The sequence below is a fragment of the Actinia tenebrosa genome, unplaced genomic scaffold (assembly GCF_029948245.1).
Source record: "Actinia tenebrosa isolate PJP-AT-01 unplaced genomic scaffold, QUT_ActTen_1.0 PGA_scaffold5__44_contigs__length_20552954, whole genome shotgun sequence".
Lineage (NCBI taxonomy): Eukaryota > Metazoa > Cnidaria > Anthozoa > Actiniaria > Actiniidae > Actinia > Actinia tenebrosa.
Genome location: NW_028292582.1, coordinates 15739618 through 15762137, shown reverse-complemented (window position 1 = coordinate 15762137; position 22520 = coordinate 15739618). Strand labels below are relative to the sequence as shown.

Here is a 22520-nt window from a genome sequence, read left to right as displayed (position 1 = left end):
GTGAACATTATACATATATATTTCATCACAGTGTGCGTTTACTACTTATTTGTTTCCCGTAGTTTGTTTATTATTTTCTATGCTTTCGTATCAAAATTTTGGTTGGCTGGTAGTCTGGAGGTTTGGTGGCCTTGCTTAGGTCTTGTTTTTGACTTGTTTTGGTCTTGTTTTGGTCTTGTTTTGGTCTTGTTTAGGTCTTGTTTAGGTCTTGTTTAGGTCTTGTTTTGGTCTTGTTTAGGTCTTGTTTAGGTCTTGTTTAGGTCTTGTTTAGGTCTTGTTTATGTCTTGTTTAGGTCTTGTTTAGGTCTTGTTTTGGTCTTGTTTAGGTCTTGTTTTGGTCTTGTTTTGGTCTTGTTTAGGTCTTGTTTAGGTCTTGTTTTGGTCTTGTTTTGGTCTTGTTTAGGTCTTATTTAGGTCTTGTTTAGGTCTTGTTTAGGTCTTGTTTTGATCTTGTTTTGATCTTGTTTAGGTCTTGTTTAGGTCTTGTTTTGGTCTTGTTTTGGTCTTGTTTTGGTCTTGTTTAGGTCTTGTTTAGGTCTTGTTTAGGTCTTGTTTTGGTCTTGTTTAGGTCTTGTTTAGGTCTTGTTTAGGTCTTGTTTTGGTCTTGTTTTGGTCTTGTTTAGGTCTTGTTTTGGTCTTGTTTTTGACTTGTTTTGGTCTTGTTTTGGTCTTGTATTGGTCTTGTTTATGTCTTGTTTAGGTCTTTTGTTTAGGTCTTGTTTAGGTCTTGTTTAGGTCTTGTTTAGGTCTTGTTTAGGTCTTGTTTAGGTCTTGTTTTGATCTTGTTTTGATCTTGTTTTGGTCTTGTTTAGGTCTTGTTTTGGTCTTGTTTTTGACTTGTTTTGGTCTTGTTTTGGTCTTGTATTGGTCTTGTTTATGTCTTGTTTAGGTCTTGTTTAGGTCTTGTTTAGGTCTTGTTTAGGTCTTGTTTAGGTCTTGTTTAGGTCTTGTTTTGATCTTGTTTTGATCTTGTTTTGGTCTTGTTTTGGTCTTGTATTGGTCTTGTTTTGATCTTGTTTTGGTCTTGTATTGGTCTTGTTTTGGTCTTGTTTTGATCTTTTTTTGGCCCTGTTTAGGTCTTGTTTAGGTCTTGTTTTGGTCTTGTTTTGGCCCTGTTTTGGTCTTGTATTGGTCTTGTTTTGGTCTTGTTTTGGTCTTGTTTAGGTCTTGTTTAGGTCTTGTTTAGGTCTTGTTTTGGCCCTGTTTTGGTCTTGTATTGGTCTTGTTTTGGTTTAGTTGGTCTCGTTTTGATCTTGTCCATGGTCTTATTCGAAGACTGTAAAAGGGTTTAGTACAATTAATATAGGCCAATTTTTTCCCTGCCGGGATCGATGGCGCCTATTTTCTTTAATAGAGACTTGTTTAATGGAGACAAAGCTGTCAAACGCGTGGCTTAAAAACTGCGAGATTTTACTTCAAGCCACTGAAGAAGACATGTCGTTCTTCATGTCAAGTCTAAAAATATGCATTGAAAAAGTCTCAGGTATTTGTCAAACAAAATGAAGTTGCCTTTCTTAATTTGTTGATGAATACCCGAGCTTGAAAAAAAAAAAAAAAAAAATGGAGAACGATCAGTATAACCAGTTCAGGACCAGTTCCGTTCCCGTGAGGAATGAGACCCCCAACCATAAACCAACTAGCTGACCACCAATGTCGGCTACAAAGTTCTCCAGCTATAATATATATATTTAGGCACTGCCTAAAAGCAGAGCTCCCGATATGGAAGTCACAGGGAGAACAATTTGAATGAAACTGAAAGGTAAAAATAAGATCGGGAAAAAAATCTTCATTTATTTTTTATTCGAGATGAAGATAATTTCTCCCATAATAAAAACCATGCAGTGAAATCGTTTTCTTTGCGCGAGTTTTATTCTCTTACACTTAGGAATTTTGTACACATTTCACCACCACCCCCAGGAGCTAGTTTTGTTCTTCAAACATTCTTCGACAGAGTTTTCCAAGGCCGACAGTTTTAGGCTTTGAATCTCTTTTACTTAAAAAAAGCGAAAGATAACTACAGATAATCCAATACAATATCAAGTTTAGTGAAATTTACCTCGGATGTATTTCATTGAAATCGAAAATCTGGAGATTTAGGACAAATCAAGACCAAAAAACAGACTTGAAAATTGGTTAAGGTGAGCAGAAAATAAGCATACTTAAAGTGTATATGACACGAAAACATTCCATCATTTAAAATGTATACACTCGACGAAAAAATGGATTTGTCATGTAGGCAAACATATAGACAAATATATGGGCAAATATCATATTTGACTAATAGTAAACAATATTTGCCCAATGACTGTATATGATATGTACCTACACATTTATCCCATGGGCACAGATGGCAAAGTCCGTATGGCCCAGTAAAATCCCAAACGGCAAATATATAGCAGATATCATATCATCCATACATTTACCCGGTAGTAAATGTGAATGCTCATTTGATATGTGCACGTATTTGCCCAGCCCGTATATGTGTTTTATGTCTTACGTATACCCTGTGTTTCCCCAGGCCGTATATGTGATTCATGCCTTACATATACCCTGTATTTTCCCAGGCCGTATATGTGATTAATGCCTTACATTTACCCTGTCTTTGCCCAGGCCGTATATGTGATTAATGCCTTACATATACCCTGTATTTTCCCAGGCCGTATATGTGATTTATGCCTTACATATACCCTGTCTTTGCCCAGGCCGTATATGTGATTTATGAATTAAATATAACCTGTCTTTGCCGAGGCCGTATATGTGATTTATGCCTTACATATACCCTGTGTTTCCCCAGGCCGTATATGTGATTTATGCCTTACATATAACCTGTGTTTGCCCAGGCCGTATATGTGATTAATGCCTTACGTATACCCTGTCTTTGCCCAGGTCGTATATGTGATTAATGCCTTACATATACCCTGTCTTTGCCCAGGCGGTATATGTGATTAATGCCTTACATATACCCTGTATTTTTCCAGGCCGTATATGTGATTTATGCCTTACATATACCATGCGATATGCTCTGACCGTATATGTGATTAATGCCCCCTTAATGCCTCAGATGTACCAGCGCGTCTTAGCCATATTTGCTCAGTTGAATTATGCTCATCATATTTGCTAAATTTAACTATATTATCAGTCTTCAGCTATTGTCACTTATGGCAGGCCAAAAAAAATAGAAACGATATATGTCGTGACAACCACCTCATACTTTAAACATAGCTAACCTATACTAAGAAGCAGGAAAAAAGACATAAATCATACTGAAACATTTTTATTGTGAATTTCCTTTTCTTGACGACTGATTAACTATGAACAATTTGTTAACTACAACTAATTGAAAATGCTAGTTCTGTAAATTAATTACAGGTGTTTGTTTCATCTTGTGACAGAATTTGTGAAAGGAGATCATAATATATTTAGTTGTCAATCGATCTGTGGCTTATGTACGATTCTTTTTAGATATTCTGTAGTAGTACACTTCATTTATAACTGCAAAAACTTAATTAAGGACACCGAACGTGGTTGGGTTTCTACGAGTTTTATGAATTAAATCTTGTGTCACTGTTCCTCCGTTCCTTTGGCCTGATTTCTAGGGTTTTCCTTCTTCTTTCGATTATTTGAACATTATACTTGTTTACTTTAAGAAATCCAAAGGTCAATAGGCTTAAATAGCCGCTGCTATACCGTTTGACCTTTGGATTTCTTCAAGTAAACGAGTATAACGTTCAAGTAATCGAAAGAAGAACGAAAACCCTAGAAATCAGGCCAAAGGAACGGAGGAACAGTGACACAAGATTTAATTCATAAAACTCGTAGAAACCCCAACCACGTTCGGTGTCCCAGTGCCCTTGATTTGATAAAAACCTTTAGGCTCTCAATGCCCATTCGGGACCTCCAGATGGCCTTGGGCGTCTTGACGGCTCCCCGATTTTCCGCTTCAAAAGCATGGTGAGACTGCGCTCTGACAGCCTCCTTTTTGCCTTTCGGTCCATGCTTTCCATGAACTGATTAGCTAGGGGGCTTCTCCATGGCAGAGGGTGTTTTATTAAAACTTTACTCTGCTTAGTAGGGCCCCCTTCGTTATTAGAGCCACTGTCCGCTGTATCGTCATCAGCCTGGTCATCCGCCTCTGACATCGACTCCTCTGATGACATATACTCCAGTTTCATAATTGCCTTGACTTTCTCTTTGTCCCCTGGTGATAGCGAGGTTGACAAGTCCGCTGCCTTGGATCTGGATTTTAGGAGCGAAAAGAAAAAAGAAAAAAAACCACCGTCAGTCAAAGTTTCTTATTAAACAAAGTCATAATCGTTGCAAATTCAGTTTACTCACATTTTGTCTTCTTTGTGTTTTCCGCTGCATCTTTTGATGCCTTCCAAGGGCCCCTGAACGCTCTCTTTTGTTTCTCTTTCTTCTCGTCAGAAAGTGACTTTTAAGGGCAGCTGAAATTATATCAAGTACCCATATATTAAAACTTGAGACAAAATTTGTTAGAAGTTTTGGCATTTGGCCGACAATTACTCCTTTAGCATCCATTTGTTTTTGCTTTGTTTTGTTTTGTTTCGTTTTTTTTCTTTTTTTTTTTTTTTTTTCCATGTTATTTTATTTCAAACTGCTTCCCCTCCCTTCGGCATTTGAATATTTCTAAAAGGATTTCGTTACCCCCTCCCCCCCCCCCCCCCCCCCGACCACCACCACCCTTTGTCCTCACCCCTCCCCCCCGGGTTAACTTTGATAGGTGCATAAGGCCTTTCGCACTTCGTAATATAAAATACATAAATACCTTCTAACTCGACGGCAGAGACATCCTTATGAACATTCAGAACTCTATCCCTTATTGCGTTATTAATATGTTCGTTGACGTCATCTCTGAAACTAATTAGGAAATGCCATATTTGAGTGGTAAGTGGAAACTTAATATGGAAAGAAACTATGGATGATTCAGACAAGATCATTTTTATTAAATTTTCATACTTACGCTTTAGTAAAATCCCATATAAGAGGGTTTTCTTCCCTGTCCCGTAATTTCTTTGCTACCAAGCGTACTTCAGACTGTAATAACATAATATAATTCATTAAAATCATAAGATGTACCTTAAGTTATTCTTAGACATAGTAATAATGTTTTCAGTATTTGTATGGCTGTGATTGTATAATATTGGGAAAAAAATCGAAATCAAATCAATTCCTTTACAAAAAAGGAAATTATCATTATCATTCAGTGTCTTGTTATTGGAAATCAATAGTAAAGTTTGGTAGCATTAACCACTACCATGGCGGGTTTCCCGCCAATTTTAGCATTGCATAAATTATACCGCTGCATAATTATACCAACTACTCTTCGCGCCAAGAATTCCCAGTAAAATTATCAATAAAAATAGCTTGCTTTTTTAAATATTGCCACTTTACTTACTGCAACAGCCTTTGAGACAGTAATCTTGGTCTTGCTGTTGTCCTTGTTCTGCTGGCTTTCTTTTAAGGCGGCTAGTATTTGGCGGTTTTGTGCTTGCAGTTCTTTAAACTGTTTCACAATCGTTTCGAAATTTGAAGAAATTTCTTCTTTTTCGCTGTCGGGGTCAACGTTCTCATTCTCGCTTGTTGCTTGCAATAGGCGATTTCTGTGTTCTCTTAGCACATCCTCGTTACCACCAGGGACAGAGGGAATAAGTATGTTAAGCCTTTGAGAATTGGCGCCATTTTCAGTATGTCTACTGGTACTGCTTGTACTGGTAGTTGCAGTAACAGAATGGATTGGCATTGGGCGTCCTGGTAAAGGTGTAGATGTTCTTCCCATTTTTTGATCGCGACGAATGAACGCAATTTATAAGCAAAGATATAGAATGTGCGGGAAACTAGATGACCGACAGAGTTTGTTACCTGTTTGTGACCAAAAGGCGAATGAACGAATAAGCACATCCACCGAACAAATCTACCCCCTATCTATCACGGCGTATCACGTGACTTGTGATGACATATACGTTCATATAATGAAGTCTAATAATAAAAAAAGGAATAACTGTCTTATAAAAATGCTGAAGTTGTATCCAGGATTCATGTTAAGTAATATATTTATTATCTTAAAGCTATTTGCTCCATTTTATAAAGTTATGAAATTTTTTCTAAAGCCTAGATTCACGAAATATCATTGCAATAAACTTGATTAGCTTCTAGCTCTAAAACCATCGTACCATTATCTGCCGCCAACAGTGACAGCTCTAAGGAAAAGGGCGCGGTAATAAAGATCCGGCGTGCTTTTGTCCAGTGGCATGTGGTTGATGGACGTGGAACTTTATTACGCTGGAATATGGCTGTTAGCCATTCAAAATGCTTGGATTTTGAGTAATTATCCCAATGATACACACCGTCTTTTTAATTATATAGTTCTGGAAAACAAAATGTCTTCTGCGATGTCAAAGCGTTATCATTGCTTTCATTGTAACGAAGATTTACATTACAGAGTATTTTGCCGTCACAAAGAAGAATTTTATGATCCTTTAACAAATCAATGGCAATTACAGCGGAATGACGACGAAGACTCAAATGATAGTATTTTCACTCACGAGATTGACGGCCAGAACGACACTTCTTCTAATGACTACAGCGAGATAAACGTTTTGGACCAAACTGATCAAGACTCCTCTGATGTGCCAAATACAAACCAACCATCAAGTGACGAATTCTTACCAGCTACTTCACAAAAAGGTATTGATGTTATACGTTTATTTGATGATTAGATTATATAATCTTTAAATGTTAAAGTCAAACTGCATAGATAAAAGACTGAATCTTTAACAAGCGGCTGATTTGCACATGATCTAGCTCCCCTATTGGATTTACTACCAAGCATTAGTGTTATTGAAGCGAGATTAAGTTAGAGGTACAAATGATTCTTTTCTATTTCTATCTTAGCCTCGTTTTCACCGTTACTTTTAAGAAGGGTGCATTATTAAGTAATCGGCTTATGGTTGCCATTAAAACCTCAGTGTTCATTCAGAAAGGTTCATTCAAAGAGTTTATAAAATCATAGCTAGAGATAACTCATTTAAAACGCCAAAAAGAATTTACTATGTTCAAATGGATATTGCTGTACATTTTTGTCTCCAAATCAATTCATGACTGTGGTCATCCTGAGATAGCATGGTATCCGGCAAAACATGTTTGTCAAGTTAGAGAAATACAATTATAAGTAATTTATTTAATATGTCTCTTGGGTTTTTTATTTTCGATTTATCATTTTTCTTTCACGAATTATAAATTGTTGTTTTGCTGACTTAGAAATTTATATTTTATTTTCAATGGAAATCATTTATTTTCAGAGCAAAATTTGGGTCAAAATTATACATTTAGGGACCGGTCATTATTTAAGTTGGAGGTAGAGGGGGGGGGGGGGGGGGGTGGAGGAGAAATTGTCAGTGACGCAAAAAAATTTCAAGGCCCCCCATTTGAAGGCATCCACGTTTATCGAAAACCCCCCATGGATTGTAGTAAAAAATTTAAAAATTTTCCCTAAAAGTCATTTTTAAATTTCAAGACTTTCACTAGCAAAAATTTCAGGCCCCCCCCCCCCCAATTTTTTCTCCCCCCCCCCCCCCCCCAACTTAAATAATGACCGGTCCCTTAGCCCATGAGGTTTTTTTTACTGACATTTTTTTTTCTAGTATTATAATGGTTTCACACTTTATCTTATACTATGTTGCAGTTATGCAATGCCGAATGAATAAAATACATCGTATTTGCTTATGTTTAAAGGAGACGGAATAAATAACTTTGAGGAAGAAGATCAAGTGTTTTGGGATGACAAGTTGGACAGTGAATCTGACCATGAAGAGATAAGAGGAAATGAAAGAAGGAGATTGGTTGAAACTTGGGATATTGATATCGAAGACGTAGAAAGAGATTTTGAACAATCTAGTGCAGAAATAAGCGTTGCCGTCGAAGCAAGTTCCCGAGTGACCCTTATTAACTGGATTGCCTTGTTTGTGTGCTTTTGGTCTGCATACTTTTCTGTACCAGACCGAGGCATTGATATTCTCCTCGCCTTTTTTAAAGCGATTTTTGAGGTTTTGTGTGAGCTTTCGCCAATCATTTTCCCAACCGCAGTATTGGTTTTCCCGAGCTCCTTCAAACTCTTGAAAAATTATCTTTCTTTTAAAGATAAGCATTCAAAGTATGTTGTTTGTCCGAAATGCGACACCCTATACCGTTTTCAAGACTGCATAACAACAAGATTCGGGCGTGTCATTGCTAAACCATGTTCTCACATTGCTTTTCCGAATCACCGTCAATTGTTTCGCCGCACACCTTGTGGAGCGGAATTGCTTAAGGAAATTCGTTTGAAAAATGGACAGACAAAATTGTACCCACATAAAGTTTATTGTTATAAAAGCATCAGAGACACTCTAACTCACTTTATTAAGCGACCAGACTTTGTACAAAAATGTGAGATTTGGAGAAATCGGAATGTACCGGACGATATTTTAGTTGATATTTACGATGGCCAAGTGTGGAAAGATTGGCAATATTTTAACGGCACTCCTTTCCTTGCCCAGCCTAATAATTATGCTTTTATGCTGAATGTTGACTGGTTTCAGCCTTTTAAGCACAGTGTCTATAGCGTTGGAGTCATATATATGGTCCTCCTAAATCTTCCGAGAAAAGAAAGGTACAAAGAGGAAAACGTAATAATAGTTGGGGTAATACCTGGTCCACACGAGCCCAAATTGAATATCAATACGTACTTACAACCACTTGTAGCCGAATTGAACTTATTGTGGCACGAAGGCATCCAAGTTCGGCCTCATGGGAGTAGAACAGCAAGATGTTTTCGAGCTGCCCTCCTTTGTATTGCTTGTGACATTCCTGCACTAAGAAAAGTTTGCGGTTTCTTAGGATGTACTGCTCACCGAGGGTGCTCAAAGTGCACAAGATTTTTTCCCGGAGATTTTAGTAGCATGGATTTTTCAGGTTTCGAAGATGACGATACACCAAGGACAAATGAAGAGCATCGAAGAGAGGCTCAGAAAATACTCAATGCAACAACCGCTGATGAACGAAACCAAATTGAAACTTCCACTGGAACAAGATATTCTGAACTCTTACAGTTACCTTACTTCGATTGTACTCGTTACCATGTTGTTGATCCTATGCACAATTTGTTTTTAGGGACAGCAAAACATTTAATGAAAAATGTATGGCTAAATGCTGAAACGCCAATTATTTCTAAAGAAAATTTGAATAAAATCCAGGAAAAGGTAGATGACGTCAAAGCACCATCATTTATTGGGCGTCTCCCGAAAAAGATATCAACATCGTTTGGAGGATTTACTGCTGATCAGTGGAAAACATGGACTCTCTTGTATTCTGTATTCTGCATTTGGAATATCGTTCCAACAGATGATTTGGAGCTGTGGAGGTTATTCGTATTGTCCTGCTTTCACCTTTGCTCTCCACTTATTACAACTGAAGAGCTACAAGAAGGACATGATTACCTAGTGGAATTTTGTAAATCGTTTGAAAAAAGATATGGAAAGGAACGTGTTACGCCAAACATGCATCTACACCTGCACCTCAAACAATGTATTTTAGATTACGGGCCTGTATATTCATTTTGGCTTTTCAGCTTCGAACGTTTCAATGGGATTTTAGGAGCGTTTCGAACTAACAATAGATCTGTTGAAATACAAATCATGAGAAAATTTCTCCAAAAGCATGAACTAAGAGATATCCCTTTACCAGAGAGATTTCGAGAAACTTTCCAACCAGTATTTCAACTTCTTCAGGAGGCACAACAAGTAGGAACACTTGGCGAAAGCATCCCATCAATACCATCAACACTTAATCTTTCAGTTGGTCAAGTACTACGTTGCTTAGAGTGGAGCAATATGAATGCATACTCATGTTTTTCACCTCGATCCATTGATGTTCTTGATGATGACTATACAGAATATCTCTTTAAAGCTTATGAAACAATTTTACCTCAACACTCGGTCATTGAATGTGTTACCGATACGTTTGAGAGAATTAGTACCATTGGATATTCGGGGACAAAGCTAGGGTCCTCTGACTCTAGACTGGAACGTTCTTCCTTCATTTTTGCAAGTTGGTGTGGCCAATATAGTGGCAGTATTGAGACCGATTCATTTGACTTGCGCCCCGGTGTTGTCGATTTCTTTCTTAAACAAACCATTATATTTGATGGCAAGCAGGAATCATTGTGTATGGCAAAGGTTCGATGGTATCAGCGACATCCAGAAAGACACAGGATTGGCAGACCACATGAAATTTGGTGCAGAAACTTGTTTGAAATGGAAGGGCCCTCTACATTCATTCCCATACAAAGGATACACAGCCAGTTTGTTGCTGCTTACGATGTTATTGACAAAGAAAGAGTATTAATTGTTTGTCCTTTACAACGTAAATTGTACGGATGATGGAGATGACAGTAAAGTATCATCCAGGAAAAATATTCAAAGCTATCAAAAATAAACTGTTTGAACTGTGCATCAGTAACTAGATAGTCAAAATGAAAATTGAATGAATTCTTTGATGAGTTTAAAATTAGATGAATTAAAATAATTATGAATGAAATTGCATATATTGCCAATAAAAAAGATGAATTCATATGTTTAGACTAAACAAAATTGATGCTTCAAATAATATTACAGATGTTAGCGGTTTGAAATGCAGCTGAGGTTAATGGGTTAATGAGTTTTCTTATTGTCACTGGAAAAAACGCATGTACGACTTACGCATATTAAAAATACATCGTCCGCGTTTTTTCCTGTGTGTATCAACGCATATAACCTCACTTTCATGACATCAAAGCAAAACAATGATTGAATTAATGTGGTCGCAACATTGATGTCATGCGTTAGGAGAAAAAATTGACACATATGACTGAGATGGACCTGCATGCACTCCCCCCTCGTAAGTCGTAAAAACAAGCCAACATCCATCATAATTCAGTTGAAAAATTATTGATTTGTTTTGAAAAGTTTTGATTGCAATAAATTGAAACGGAAACCTCACATCGGATATACTCAGTTTGGGGTATTGTATTTGCTCCCCAGGTAAATATGGGGCAAAGCCTAGTGCAAAGTTGATTTCATATGTGCCCTTCATTTGACAATAGGGCAAATATAGGGCAAAAACGGTTATCATATATCCCCACTGGGTAAATGCGTCTAAACTAAGGGCAAATATATAACATATTTACCCATGTGTTCAGATGTATGGCAAAGCAATGGCAAATTTATTAGAAATTTACCCCGACCTTTGCCTGCATAGGCAAATGTATGGGCAAATATAGAGCACCATATTTGCCCAACATTTGCCAAGCGGACATATGATGACCAAATCCATTATTTCGTCGAGTGATAGTTTGTTAGTAATAATGAATATATCGTAACAAAATTTGTTTCAAAAGCTTATTTCTTGAGATATTTGCGAAAGTTAATCCCAATTTGTGACGTCATTTTGTTGACACGTACTCTAGATTCAGTAGTAATGTACTAAATATAAATTGTAATTCATATAAATTAACAACAAAAGACATATTTTAGTCAGCTTCATTTGATAGCTTACGTAGTACTCTTCCAATGTTGGGAAATTGAAAAGTGTACTACTTGAAATTAAGATTCTATATTCAAACATATTTCGTGTATTTGCAACTAAATCTGGAGACTTGTAAACAAAATGACGTCACAACTCGTGCTAAAATTTTTTGAATTTCTAGAGAAATACGTTTTTGGAACAAATTTAACCATGATATTCTTATTAATGCCAATAAACTACACATTCTTAACATTAAAATTTTTTCGTGTCATATACACTTTAAAAGAGACGAAGTTTACCATTCAGTTAAACTTGACTACTACTAAGATCTACTGAGACAAAATAGAAAATAATGCAAAAGACAATGCAAAATGAATTTCTTGTCAGTCATTTGACGTTTGTAAATGTTTTTGAATATTTTTTAGCTTTTTAAAGTGAAAGTTTAGGTCTTTATACAATAACATCTCAACAACACAAATTTAAGCGCATTGGTATAATCATACTAGCTAGGAGGCGAACAAAGCTGCATTTTTCTTGAACGAAAAAAACATACGATAATTAGTTAAAACAACCGAATTATTAAAGATTTACAAAGTTAAATAAAGGACGAATATTTGTTGTAATATGCTCTTAGTGTTATATTTCTTCCAGCATTAAAATAAATTAATATTGAAAGTTTTGAGAGAAAGTCTTTGATTCGTCGATTCGTCGAGAAAAATGCTTGTCAAAAACAAAAAATATATAAATACGATTGTTTGCTAAAAAACACATCTGAATTCTTGAAGAACACTTCTTGATCCATCTTTGACTACATGAAAGTTTTTTTTAATTGTTTTTAACTTGTCCTAAAGCGATTTTTCTGTGCATTTGAGAGCCGCATTTGTGAGTAGTTTTGCTTTGACATCAAGCGGGATTCCTGTGTTGTGTACACGGACGGACGGAAGTGACGTCAGCCAAGCCATGAAAAATCAACTCGGTGGTTTACCATTTTTACTTAAGTATGGTGCTCCGCTCGTGCGGGATTCTCTATAATGGAAAAAATAATTAAAGGTGCTGAAGTAGGATAGTTTTCTACTTCAGCAACGTTGCGTGCAACAAATGACGTCGTGTGTCATCGCGCGATGTTGCACCGTGTGTCCGTAGCTTAAGGAAACCTAAATTTCTCGCCCGCTAATCCGTCCGTCCGTCCGTCCGTCCGTCCACACACTTACACACACTTACACACACTTACACACACTACACACACTTACACACCACCTACACACACTGTACACACACACACACACGACACACACACAACACACTACACACACGTACACACACCATACCACACAACACTTACACACACACACACACACACTTACACACACTACCACACACACAACACACCACACACACACTTACACACACACTACACACACCTTACACAACACACACACACACACTTACACACACACTACACAACACACACACACACTACACACACACTTACACACAACACTTACACACACACTTACACAACACACTTACACACACACTTACACACACACACTTACACACACACTTACACACACACTTACACACACACTTACACACACACTTACACACACACTTACACACACACTTACACACACACTTACACACACACTTACACACACACTTACACACACACTTACACACACACTTACCACCACTTACCACAACGTACACACACACTTACACACACACCTTACACACACACCTTACACACCACTTACCAACCACACTTACACACCACTTACACACCACTTACACACATTTACACACACACTTACACACATTTACACACACTTACACACACACTTACACACACACTTACATACCCTTAAATACGGTCATTTGAAAAAAGAAATACTCTTAAATATGGTCAAGGATACCCTTAAATACGGTCATTTGAAAAAAGAATACTCTAAAATATGGTCAAGGATACCCTTAAATAGCCGTAGCCAAAAGTCCTGGATGTGAACTCCATGGTAGCAAAATAATCAACAAATGCTTTAATTTGGGAAGGGATAAAAAGGCTATTCCAATGGCGCAAAGTGACATTCTGGTTTCTAATAGTAAATGAGAACAATTAGTTAAAGTAAAGGGTTTGGGCTCCCTGTGGTATCTTGGTTCAAGGTAAGTGAACTCCCCTACTACGTCCTTACTCGCCTATCCCAACTCGCATATGTATAAAATCATCCATCGTGCGTTTAAATAAATATAACTGGCACGCCGGTTACATTTTAATTTTTGTTTTTCTTGACCGGCTACCGGTCGTTGAGCCAGTGCATGATGAAGTGTGTAATGACCGGCAACCCGTCAAGATAAACAATAAATTTCAGGAAAAAAATACTCAAGAATCAGGTCAAGACATACGTACTCCAAAATGAGATGAAGGAATACCCCTAGATTATTCAAATTTCCCTTGGAACAAAAGCATTTGCTTCCAAAGTTTAGCCACAACTCGATCCCACAAGGCTTTGTTATATCTATTTACTAAGAGTAATCGTGTAAATTGTGGTTGTGGAAACCTAGTACGAACTGTGTAAATTGAAAGAATACGTACTGCTGTTGGATTAGCGTGTAGGTTTAAAAATCTCTCTTTACTTTACTTAAATGTTTTTACACAGCAAAAAAAAAAAAAAAAAAAAAGACATGCTAAGATTGGATAAACTGCTAGAAATAAAAATGTTTTGTAAAATTTAATGCGGGTGAAAAAAGAAAAAAAATCTTTCAAAAGGTGGTATTTGGACTTGAGTCCACAAAAGAAATTAAAAAAAAAAAAAAAAAAAAACGACTCCAAGGTGCCATACCCCCGAGACATCCGTAGAGCTGAGGCGGCGTATGGACTTCGGACCTGACGGCGATTAAATCCTTCTGCCCTTGGGTGTACGAATTACGCAAGAAAATGTTCTAGCCGAAGCATCAGGGGAGAGACCAGCCGGCCCCCAGACCATCTCGGCTAATCCCTTGCATCTCTGCCACGCACGGAATCGGTTAAAATAATAATGTCAAAAAGTCTAGTCTATCTGGTGCATTGTTTTCACAGCCTATTGTTATGCTGATTCCTTAGATTCTTGGCTCAGTGGAAAACCCATGAGCATCGCCTCACTGATACCGAGTCAAGCCCGGCAGAGGGGGGTTAGTATTTAGATGGGTGACCTAAACATGATACCTACTCAATCAAGCTTTTGACCGTAAATTTTCTATTCTATGAAGTAAACTAACTTATCAATCCAATGAAAATGGCTTGAAGTTTCTCTAGAAAATAATTCTTTATATGAACTAAAGTTTTTTCAGAAAGTCCAACAAAACATTGAAAATCTGGAGGGCATTTATTTTTCTATAATTTTCTATTTTTAATTATTTTTGTTTTGTTTTGCGTTGATCCAAGCATACATGTAACTTTTTGATTAAGAAAAAAGTCCTTTCAATGGATGTGAATTAGTCATGGTAGTCAGTGAAGACCCTCGAAGCTCAGTCATAACCACTCCTAATTAAGCTTGTTATAAGAGGCAGCCTCTGTAAAAGCGGCCCACTGCAGTCGGATCAGAAAATAGTTTTCCCTCAAACTTTTACCATAGAAAGATAATTACTAGTAGGTAATGATAATGACTTTATTTTCTCGAAATTCATCAAAATGATTTTTTTACAGCGCATAAATCCTGGACCACCGTTATCACTAAATTTGCATTTATTATCAATTGAAAATTGCCCATATTAAAGTCGTCACTGCTCGCAAATATAAAACGCTGGAACAAATTATTATTTTTCCTGACTCTTACATTCATTCTAGCGTCAAAAATAAGCAAAATTCTGAAAGGGAAAAAAGAGAAAAATAAGTATTCATATCCATTTGACGGCTTTTTGAAATCAAGACAAACCACCCTTCACTAAAGAGCTTTTATCTCCAAGTCCAGAACACATTACTTAAGTTTTTTACTTCAATCTACTGATCGAAGGTTGATAAAAGTGGATTCATTATCTATCTTCTTCACATCAACCTCGGACTTTTTTTGTATTTTTACCAAAATGTCTCATGAAATATGCAAATAAGTACTCAGTGTCTCCGGGTCCGGCAGCCGGATACGATTTTGAGAAAACTCCAACAAGTAAGGCTAAGCAACATGGCCGAAAAGGTAGGTGTGAGTATAAAGAAATGAGGGTTTTTATCCTTTTACTACAATAGTTTCCATCGATGTTTTATGTTTTATTGCTAAATAATTATAGTAAAATGAATTTATAAGCCCTGAAGGGACTTCAGACTTCAGACTTCAGACTTCAGACTTCAGACTTCAGACTTCAGACTTCAGACTTCAGACTTCAGACTTCAGTCTTACACAAATATCGTGTTTGTGGCCTTGTTTTACTTACTTATTACTGACAGCACAAATACAATAACACAATATAAAAAGTGCATTGAATTTTGATAGCTATCACACTGTAAAGTGCTGCAAGATGCATAAATACAGGTATTTATAGAGTACATGTCATTATATTCAAAATTAATCTTAATGATCCATGATTTTAAATAATTATTTAGCAATAAAAAATATAAAACATCGATGGAAACTATTGTAGTAAAGGGATAAACACCCTCATTTCTTTATACTTACACCTACCTTTTCCGCCATATCGCTTGATTTCTATAAAAAGTAAATCAGTACGAAATGACACGTGGTTTGTGTGACGTCATATTTGGATGGGTCACCCCATTTCCAACCCCAAATTAAAAATTCCCACCCCCTCCCCCCCGCTAATTTCTGACAAATCCCTTAGAGCTAATTTTCAGAAGTCTGAATTTAAAATAATGCCATCTAATGTTTGCTTACATATAATTGATGCACAAAATTGATATTATTTCGGACTTCCGAAACAAGCTCTAACAGACAGCATATTTATCCTGGTATCTAGAAAGGAGCAACACCATTGCACCTATTTCACTATGACGTCACTGCTTGTTTATGTGGGGGATAGAATCACCAAATCCAATAGAAAATTCAACAAAATTTGCTCCTAGCGAAACAGTTTAATCTAAAATGGTCTGGTTTTCAGATATAATATGTGTTAAATATGTACTAAAAAATATTCTGAGAGTTTGCTGGCTATTCTACTTCTCTTCGTGGATTGATACAGGTTTTAGAACAAGTTTCGGTTAATTTGCGTTGAGTTGACCCCCTCCAACGACCATGATCCTTTGCGCTTAAACAATAGATTGTTTTGACGTGACGTCATAGTGAAATAGGTCAATTTTGCCACAGTTAGCCCAAGCTTGGTTTCTGTGGTGTCCTATTATAAGGAAATGTATGGAGATTCATAAAAAATTTAAATAAAATCCCATTGAAACGTGAAATAAAGCCCCGAAATATTACCCGATCATTGAGAAATAGCACTTCTTTGGCTCTGCGTGGTTATTTTTTGAATTTAGCCCGTTTTAAGACTTTTTCCCCCACCAGTAAGAAATGAGAGATTATGAATCTCCATATATTTCCTTATAATAGGACACCACAGAAACCAAGCTTGGGCTACCTGTGATTTTGCTCACTGGGTTCCCATATAGTCAAACAAAGACATTGTACGTGAATTTTTATAGGTTTGGGTTACCTGTGGTTTCGCATGATTGTTATCCAAAATGGCGGACGCCGAAGAAAGTCTTTCACCTCTCCATGGTAAAAAACCCTGTAGAGCTTGTACAAGTTTTAAATCTTGGATGAGAAGCCAAGTAAACAGTAATCAGGATGAGGTAATAATGTTTACTAGTCAACACTGGCTGCCTATCAATGTGACATGAACTGGTTTTGTAGACTGAGGAAAGCAGCTGTGACAAATTAAGCCGAATGTGTTTGTTTTATAGTTATTTTTTACTTCATTTTACTAATCTCTCATTCTTTTCTATTCAGTCTGTGAGTTTGCCATACTTTGGCTTTAATCAGCCAAAATTTTTCCCTTAGGTATTGATAACACTGGGTCTTTCAGAAGCTCCGTCATATCTTATAAAACGACTTTATCTCCTGTTATATACCTCTGTTGGACTGTTACCGTTGGACTAGCCACTTTCTTGAATGACAACTACTTCACTAAATGTTTATCCAATAATTTCTCTCCACAACCCATGTCTGCTCAAATTTCGTTGTAGTTTTAGTAGTTCACAAAAGTCAGGCTAGTCCAACAGGTCTATATAGGGAGCTAAACCGTGCTTGTTAAGGTACGGATGGACACACGGTGCAACATTGTATGCAACAGGATTGTTGCAGCATGTGTCTACCCCAAACTTGTTGCACGCAATGTTGCATGCAACAAATCTGAAGTTAAATCGCTCTCTACTCTTCCAACATTGTGCGCAACAAATTTCATCATGTTAACATGGCTGTAACATTACCTGCAACATTTTGAAATTTCCAGCAAATCAGCTTGCACCAAATTTATAACTGCTGACCCAATGGGTAATCAACAACCGGCAGAACGAAGCCTGTGAGTGGATGAACAAACAATGAATGGTGAGATAAAACAGAGAACGCAGCTCACATGTAGAACAATACACATTGTTAACCATAATCCATGCTTTCTTTGTTTTTGTTATTTTGTCCAATTCCAAGCTTCGTTCTACCAGTGGACACCGACCCAACCCAATATCTTAACATAGCAGGCTGACACAAGTGATGTTGCGTAATTTTGTTGCAATGTGTGTCACCCCGATTCAAATTTGTTGCTTGCAATGTTGCGTGCTATGTTGTTTTAATCTTTTTTTAAAATTTTATTTATAAAAAAAAAATAAAAATGTTGCACCGTGTGTCAGCACCTTTACTGTAGTTTTTAGTTTTTCTCAATTTAAAAACTGAAATTGGTTAACTTCCCAGGTCAGCCTTCTTGCTGTTTGTTATTGTTATTAGAATGCATAATCCTCAGACTGGCATCTTTGTCTAGTAGAATATTTTTCAAATTATTATTTTCCCTAGGCATTGAATTGGTAAATAATTCAATTTGATTTTAATCAGAAACAACAAAAAACATCAGAAGTAAAAGCTGAAGAAAACAGCAAAGAATGTCCATTGGATAGAGAAGAATTAGGCCGCTCTACTTGGGGATTTCTTCATACAATGGCAGCTTATTATCCTGAAAAACCAACTAACAGTCAGCAAAAAGACATGGAACAATTTATTCAAATCTTTTCACAGTTCTTTCCTTGTAATGAATGTTCTTCACATCTTAGAGAGAAGTAAGTTGAAATACATTAATAAAGGGGCAATACTCCTTTTTACAGTTCCATTCAGTGACAACAAATAATTAAGTTCCTAGCCGAGGCTGGAGTTTCTGCGCATAGCAAAACTACAGTTTATCATGCGCGGTAACTCCAGCGTCGGCTAGGAACTATTATTCATGGTCACTGAATGGAACTGTAAAAAGGAGTATTATACAACTGCTTGCTATATACAGTCAACTCAAAACATTATTATTTACCTGTCTCAAGCCTATGCAACTAGTCTGAAAAGTTGTTTGAGTAGCTAAGTAATAAAGGTTTTTTTAAATATCTGATTAGATATGCCAAGGGCTTACAGGCGAGTATTTACCTTCATTAGCAACTATAACTTTACAGTTATTAAGTTATTATCATCTTTAACTGAAGACAAGTCATAAAGACTTAGTTTTCCATTCACAAAACCCAAATAACTTGTAAAGAACTTCATGTTTTACTTCATTTCTATTAAGCCCAAAGGTCCGCTTAGGGACTTAACATACATTACTTGTATTTAGAATCATTATATGGTATCTTTTCTTCAATACTGAGTATAAAACTTGAAGATATTTTGATTACAAAATACAAAGAAATGTGTGGAGCAATGTTTAGTGTCGAGTGTATGACGTCACAGACTCAAATACAATAATTCCCATCCTAATATCAGGAAAAACTTTAACAAGTTATCTATATCTATTTTTTATTTTGTCAGCAAAAACTTTAGAAAATTATCACGCTAACTATGGAAAAAATTAAAACTATATGAATAATGATAATAATAATAATATAAATAACAAAATAAATAATTTGGAAAAAAATATCTATATACACATAATATAAAACTTAAAAATGTGAAATATAAAAAAACAATAATTGACATACCAAATCAAAAACTAATTTCTAATATATATTCTGATAATTCAACTTAAAAAATCTGAAGGGAGTCAGCCTGCACAATATAGGGAGGTAAACTGTTCCATTCAATAATAGATCTTGGAAAATAAGAAAATTTATGTACGTCCTTATTTGTCTTAATACTTTGATATTTAAATTTATGTGCACCTCAAAGATCTAGTTTCTTTTGCAAGTTCTTAGCTAGATTTATCAGTTGTAATGATACCATGTGCTATCTTGAACATTAATATTATTATGTTAAAATGGATGTTAAAATCACCTGCTAAGATTACATCATGACTGTCAATTTTGTGGCCAACCTTTGACAAGGATTCTTTGATTCTCTCCAAACTAGAGATGCTTCCATCAGGATTATCTAGGAAGTTCCAAATAGTAGAGATTGACAACCAAAGAATTGGCATATGCGTCCAAATGCAGTCACAGTTAGAATCGAGGTCTTGCTTATAGGATGCTAAAAGATCAGTCTTGATTGCTCGAAAACCACCTCCTCCCCGTGTTTCTGACGATCGGTCCTTTCTAGTAAATATATTATTATTAGATGGAAATATTTCACCATTGGATATTTCTTCTCTAAGCCATGATTCTGTCCCCAGAATAATATCTGGTTTATGTTCAGCAATTACTTGTTCTAAGGCTGGTCATTTGTTCCTAACACTTCAGCAATTTAGAAGCAAGCGATGGAGCTTTGGACGAGCTTTAGACTTAGTTGTTGATTTTTTCCATGGCTTATTATTCAATACTGGCTTGTTTATAGGAGTAGAACTACTGCAAACCAAAAATGTTTCTCCACGAGAAGAAAGCGGTTCAAAAAAATTTGAACAGTCATTTGTACAAATAGAATTTCCAGGTAGAGTAGTGGAATAATTAGGTTCATCACAAACAGGACAAATCTATAAACAAGATAAGTTACCCAGAGAATTGTAGTAGAGTGAACTCATTTGGATACCACCAGCTTGGTTACAGGAATTGCAAGAATCACACTGGACTCCTCTTTGATTTAGTTTAAGTGGCTTGCAACATATTCCACAAGGATATTAATTGTACTTTGGTTCAGGATAAAGATATCCCAAAAAGTCACTTACTAGGCCATTTTCATTTTCACCCCTTCATTTGTACTTCGGTCCAGTATTCAAATGGACATCTCCCAAAAGAAGCAAAGACTTAGCAAGGACTTGCAAAGGAAGTTTGAATTGGATTGTGTTGAGAGTGATTATCAGACCTTTAAGGGTTATTCCAGTAAAGTTTCAGCTGAATTGAAATTTGGATAATTTTTGTGCTAGTCCCCCTTTATGCATTTCGCCATTTCAGAATGAATATTTAACCTCTTCAGTGTTTTTTGCCCTTATTCTTTATTGGTCCATTCGTGCAGGCTTGGGCCAGTCTCAAACGAGGTTTTTTTAAAAATTGACTGTAGTCAACCAGCATGCATGGCAGCAAGGGTGGATCCAGCCAAAATTTTAGGGGGGCTAATTGTGATTAGGGGGGCTAAATTATTGAGTTTCTTCCATCAACACAACGGAAAACAATAAAAAAGAAGCATCTAATTCTTCAGTTTCGTTTTGCTTTTTGTTTTCTAAGGGGGCTTCAGCCCCCCTTTGCCCCCACCCCCCCCCCCCCCCCCCCCTCCGATCCGCCCTTGGGCAGCTATGAGGTAACATGCACCCCAAGTATAACATAGTTCATTTCATTTAACACCCAACTTGAGCACCATCTTTTTTTAATCTTTCTTTATAGGATTAAAGAAGAGCCACCAGATACTCGTAACCAGCAAACCTTTTCTCAATGGATGTGTAGAATACACAATAAAGTAAACAGACATATAGGAAAACAGGAGTTTGACTGTTCTAAGGTTGATGAAAGGTGGTTACATGGATGGAAAGATGGATCATGTGATTAGATAGCTTTTTTTCAATGAAATTATACATTTGCAATAAAAATGAGTCATTGTCTTAATGGAACCTATTCATTAACACATCACCCAACAGCACAGGTACATCACCCAACAGCACAGGTACATCACCCAACAGGACAGGTACATCACCCAACAGGACAGGTACATCACCCAACAGCACAGGTACATCACCCAACAGCACAGGTACATCACCCAACAGCACAGGTACATCACCCAACAGGACAGGTACATCACCCAACAGGACAGGTACATCACTCAACAGCACAGGTACATCACCCATCAGCACAGGTACGTCACCCAACAGCACAGGTACGTCACCCAACAGCACAGGTACGTCACCCAACAGCACAGGTATGTCACCTAACAGCACAGGTACATCACCCAACAGCAGCATTGTGAGGTGATTTTAGACAAAAAATAATGAATCCATACTAGATACGAACTGTGACTGTTTTTTACTACCTTATTCATCCATTTCATTATGCTATATGCAACTTTGACTTGGCAAATTACTGTCCTTTATCATTACATGAATAGAGCTATTTTTGTAAGTAATACTTTCCTAAGACAGTAAGCAGCTTTTTTACCAGCTCACTAGATACACCACACTGACGAGGCCCAATACAGGCTGAATCAGCTGTCCACGGTTTCTAGTTGAGCTGGCTCATATTTTACGTGACTTGAAGTTGTGAAAGGCCCGCATTGGCACTCTTCTTCAGTCGTTTTATACAAGGCTCATAATTTACCTATTACGCATGTTCTTATATTATTTCTGAGCGCTTCCCACACGGCTTACTTCCTCATCTATCAATAAGACAGTTAGCATTAAGCATGCAACTAGTCTGACTGAATAGACCAGCTTTGAATCCACAAATACTG

The 22520-nt window shown here is 36.8% G+C and overlaps 3 protein-coding genes across 3 annotated transcripts; 2 read left to right on the top strand and 1 right to left on the bottom strand.

Annotated features, from left to right (window-relative positions):
- Positions 1–1171: 1171 nt before the first annotated feature.
- LOC148906712 (uncharacterized) lies at positions 1172–6482 on the bottom strand. Its single transcript, XM_089038109.1, has 5 exons — positions 5417–6482; positions 4982–5055; positions 4787–4878; positions 4336–4445; positions 1172–1276 (listed from the first exon to the last, which is right to left on the bottom strand). The coding sequence occupies exons 1-5, from the start codon at positions 5795–5797 to the stop codon at positions 1172–1174; spliced, it is 762 nt and encodes a 253-aa protein (XP_088894235.1). The 5' UTR covers positions 5798–6482.
- Positions 6270–12218, top strand: LOC148906711 (uncharacterized). The gene is made up of 3 exons (XM_089038108.1): positions 6270–6705; positions 7753–9120; positions 12208–12218. Exons 1-3 carry the CDS (start codon positions 6270–6272, stop codon positions 12216–12218), a joined length of 1815 nt encoding a protein of 604 aa, XP_088894234.1.
- A 4973-nt stretch (positions 12219–17191) lies between these two features.
- LOC116307498 (FAD-linked sulfhydryl oxidase ALR) lies at positions 17192–21682 on the top strand. Its single transcript, XM_031717768.1, has 3 exons — positions 17192–17323; positions 18576–18796; positions 21464–21682. The coding sequence occupies exons 1-3, from the start codon at positions 17213–17215 to the stop codon at positions 21624–21626; spliced, it is 495 nt and encodes a 164-aa protein (XP_031573628.1). The 5' UTR covers positions 17192–17212; the 3' UTR covers positions 21627–21682.
- The last annotated feature ends 838 nt before the right edge of the window (positions 21683–22520 follow it).

Bases quoted from the DNA above. Each gene is read 5' to 3' on its own strand.
- LOC148906712 (XM_089038109.1), bottom strand. From the start codon at position 5,797: ATGGGAAGAACATCTACACCTTTACCAGGACGCCCAATGCCAATCCAT. The intron at 5,056-5,416 runs GTAAGTAAAGTG...ATGTTATTACAG, and splicing joins CTGTCTCAAAGGCTGTTGCA to TCTGAAGTACGCTTGGTAGC. The intron at 4,879-4,981 runs GTAAGTATGAAA...TTTCCTAATTAG, and splicing joins ATATGGGATTTTACTAAAGC to TTTCAGAGATGACGTCAACG.
- LOC148906711 (XM_089038108.1), top strand. From the start codon at position 6,270: ATGTGGTTGATGGACGTGGAACTTTATTACGCTGGAATATGGCTGTTA. The intron at 6,706-7,752 runs GTATTGATGTTA...TTATGTTTAAAG, and splicing joins ACCAGCTACTTCACAAAAAG to GAGACGGAATAAATAACTTT.
- LOC116307498 (XM_031717768.1), top strand. From the start codon at position 17,213: ATGGCGGACGCCGAAGAAAGTCTTTCACCTCTCCATGGTAAAAAACCC. The intron at 17,324-18,575 runs GTAATAATGTTT...GATTTTAATCAG, and splicing joins TAAACAGTAATCAGGATGAG to AAACAACAAAAAACATCAGA. The intron at 18,797-21,463 runs GTAAGTTGAAAT...CTTTCTTTATAG, and splicing joins TCTTCACATCTTAGAGAGAA to GATTAAAGAAGAGCCACCAG.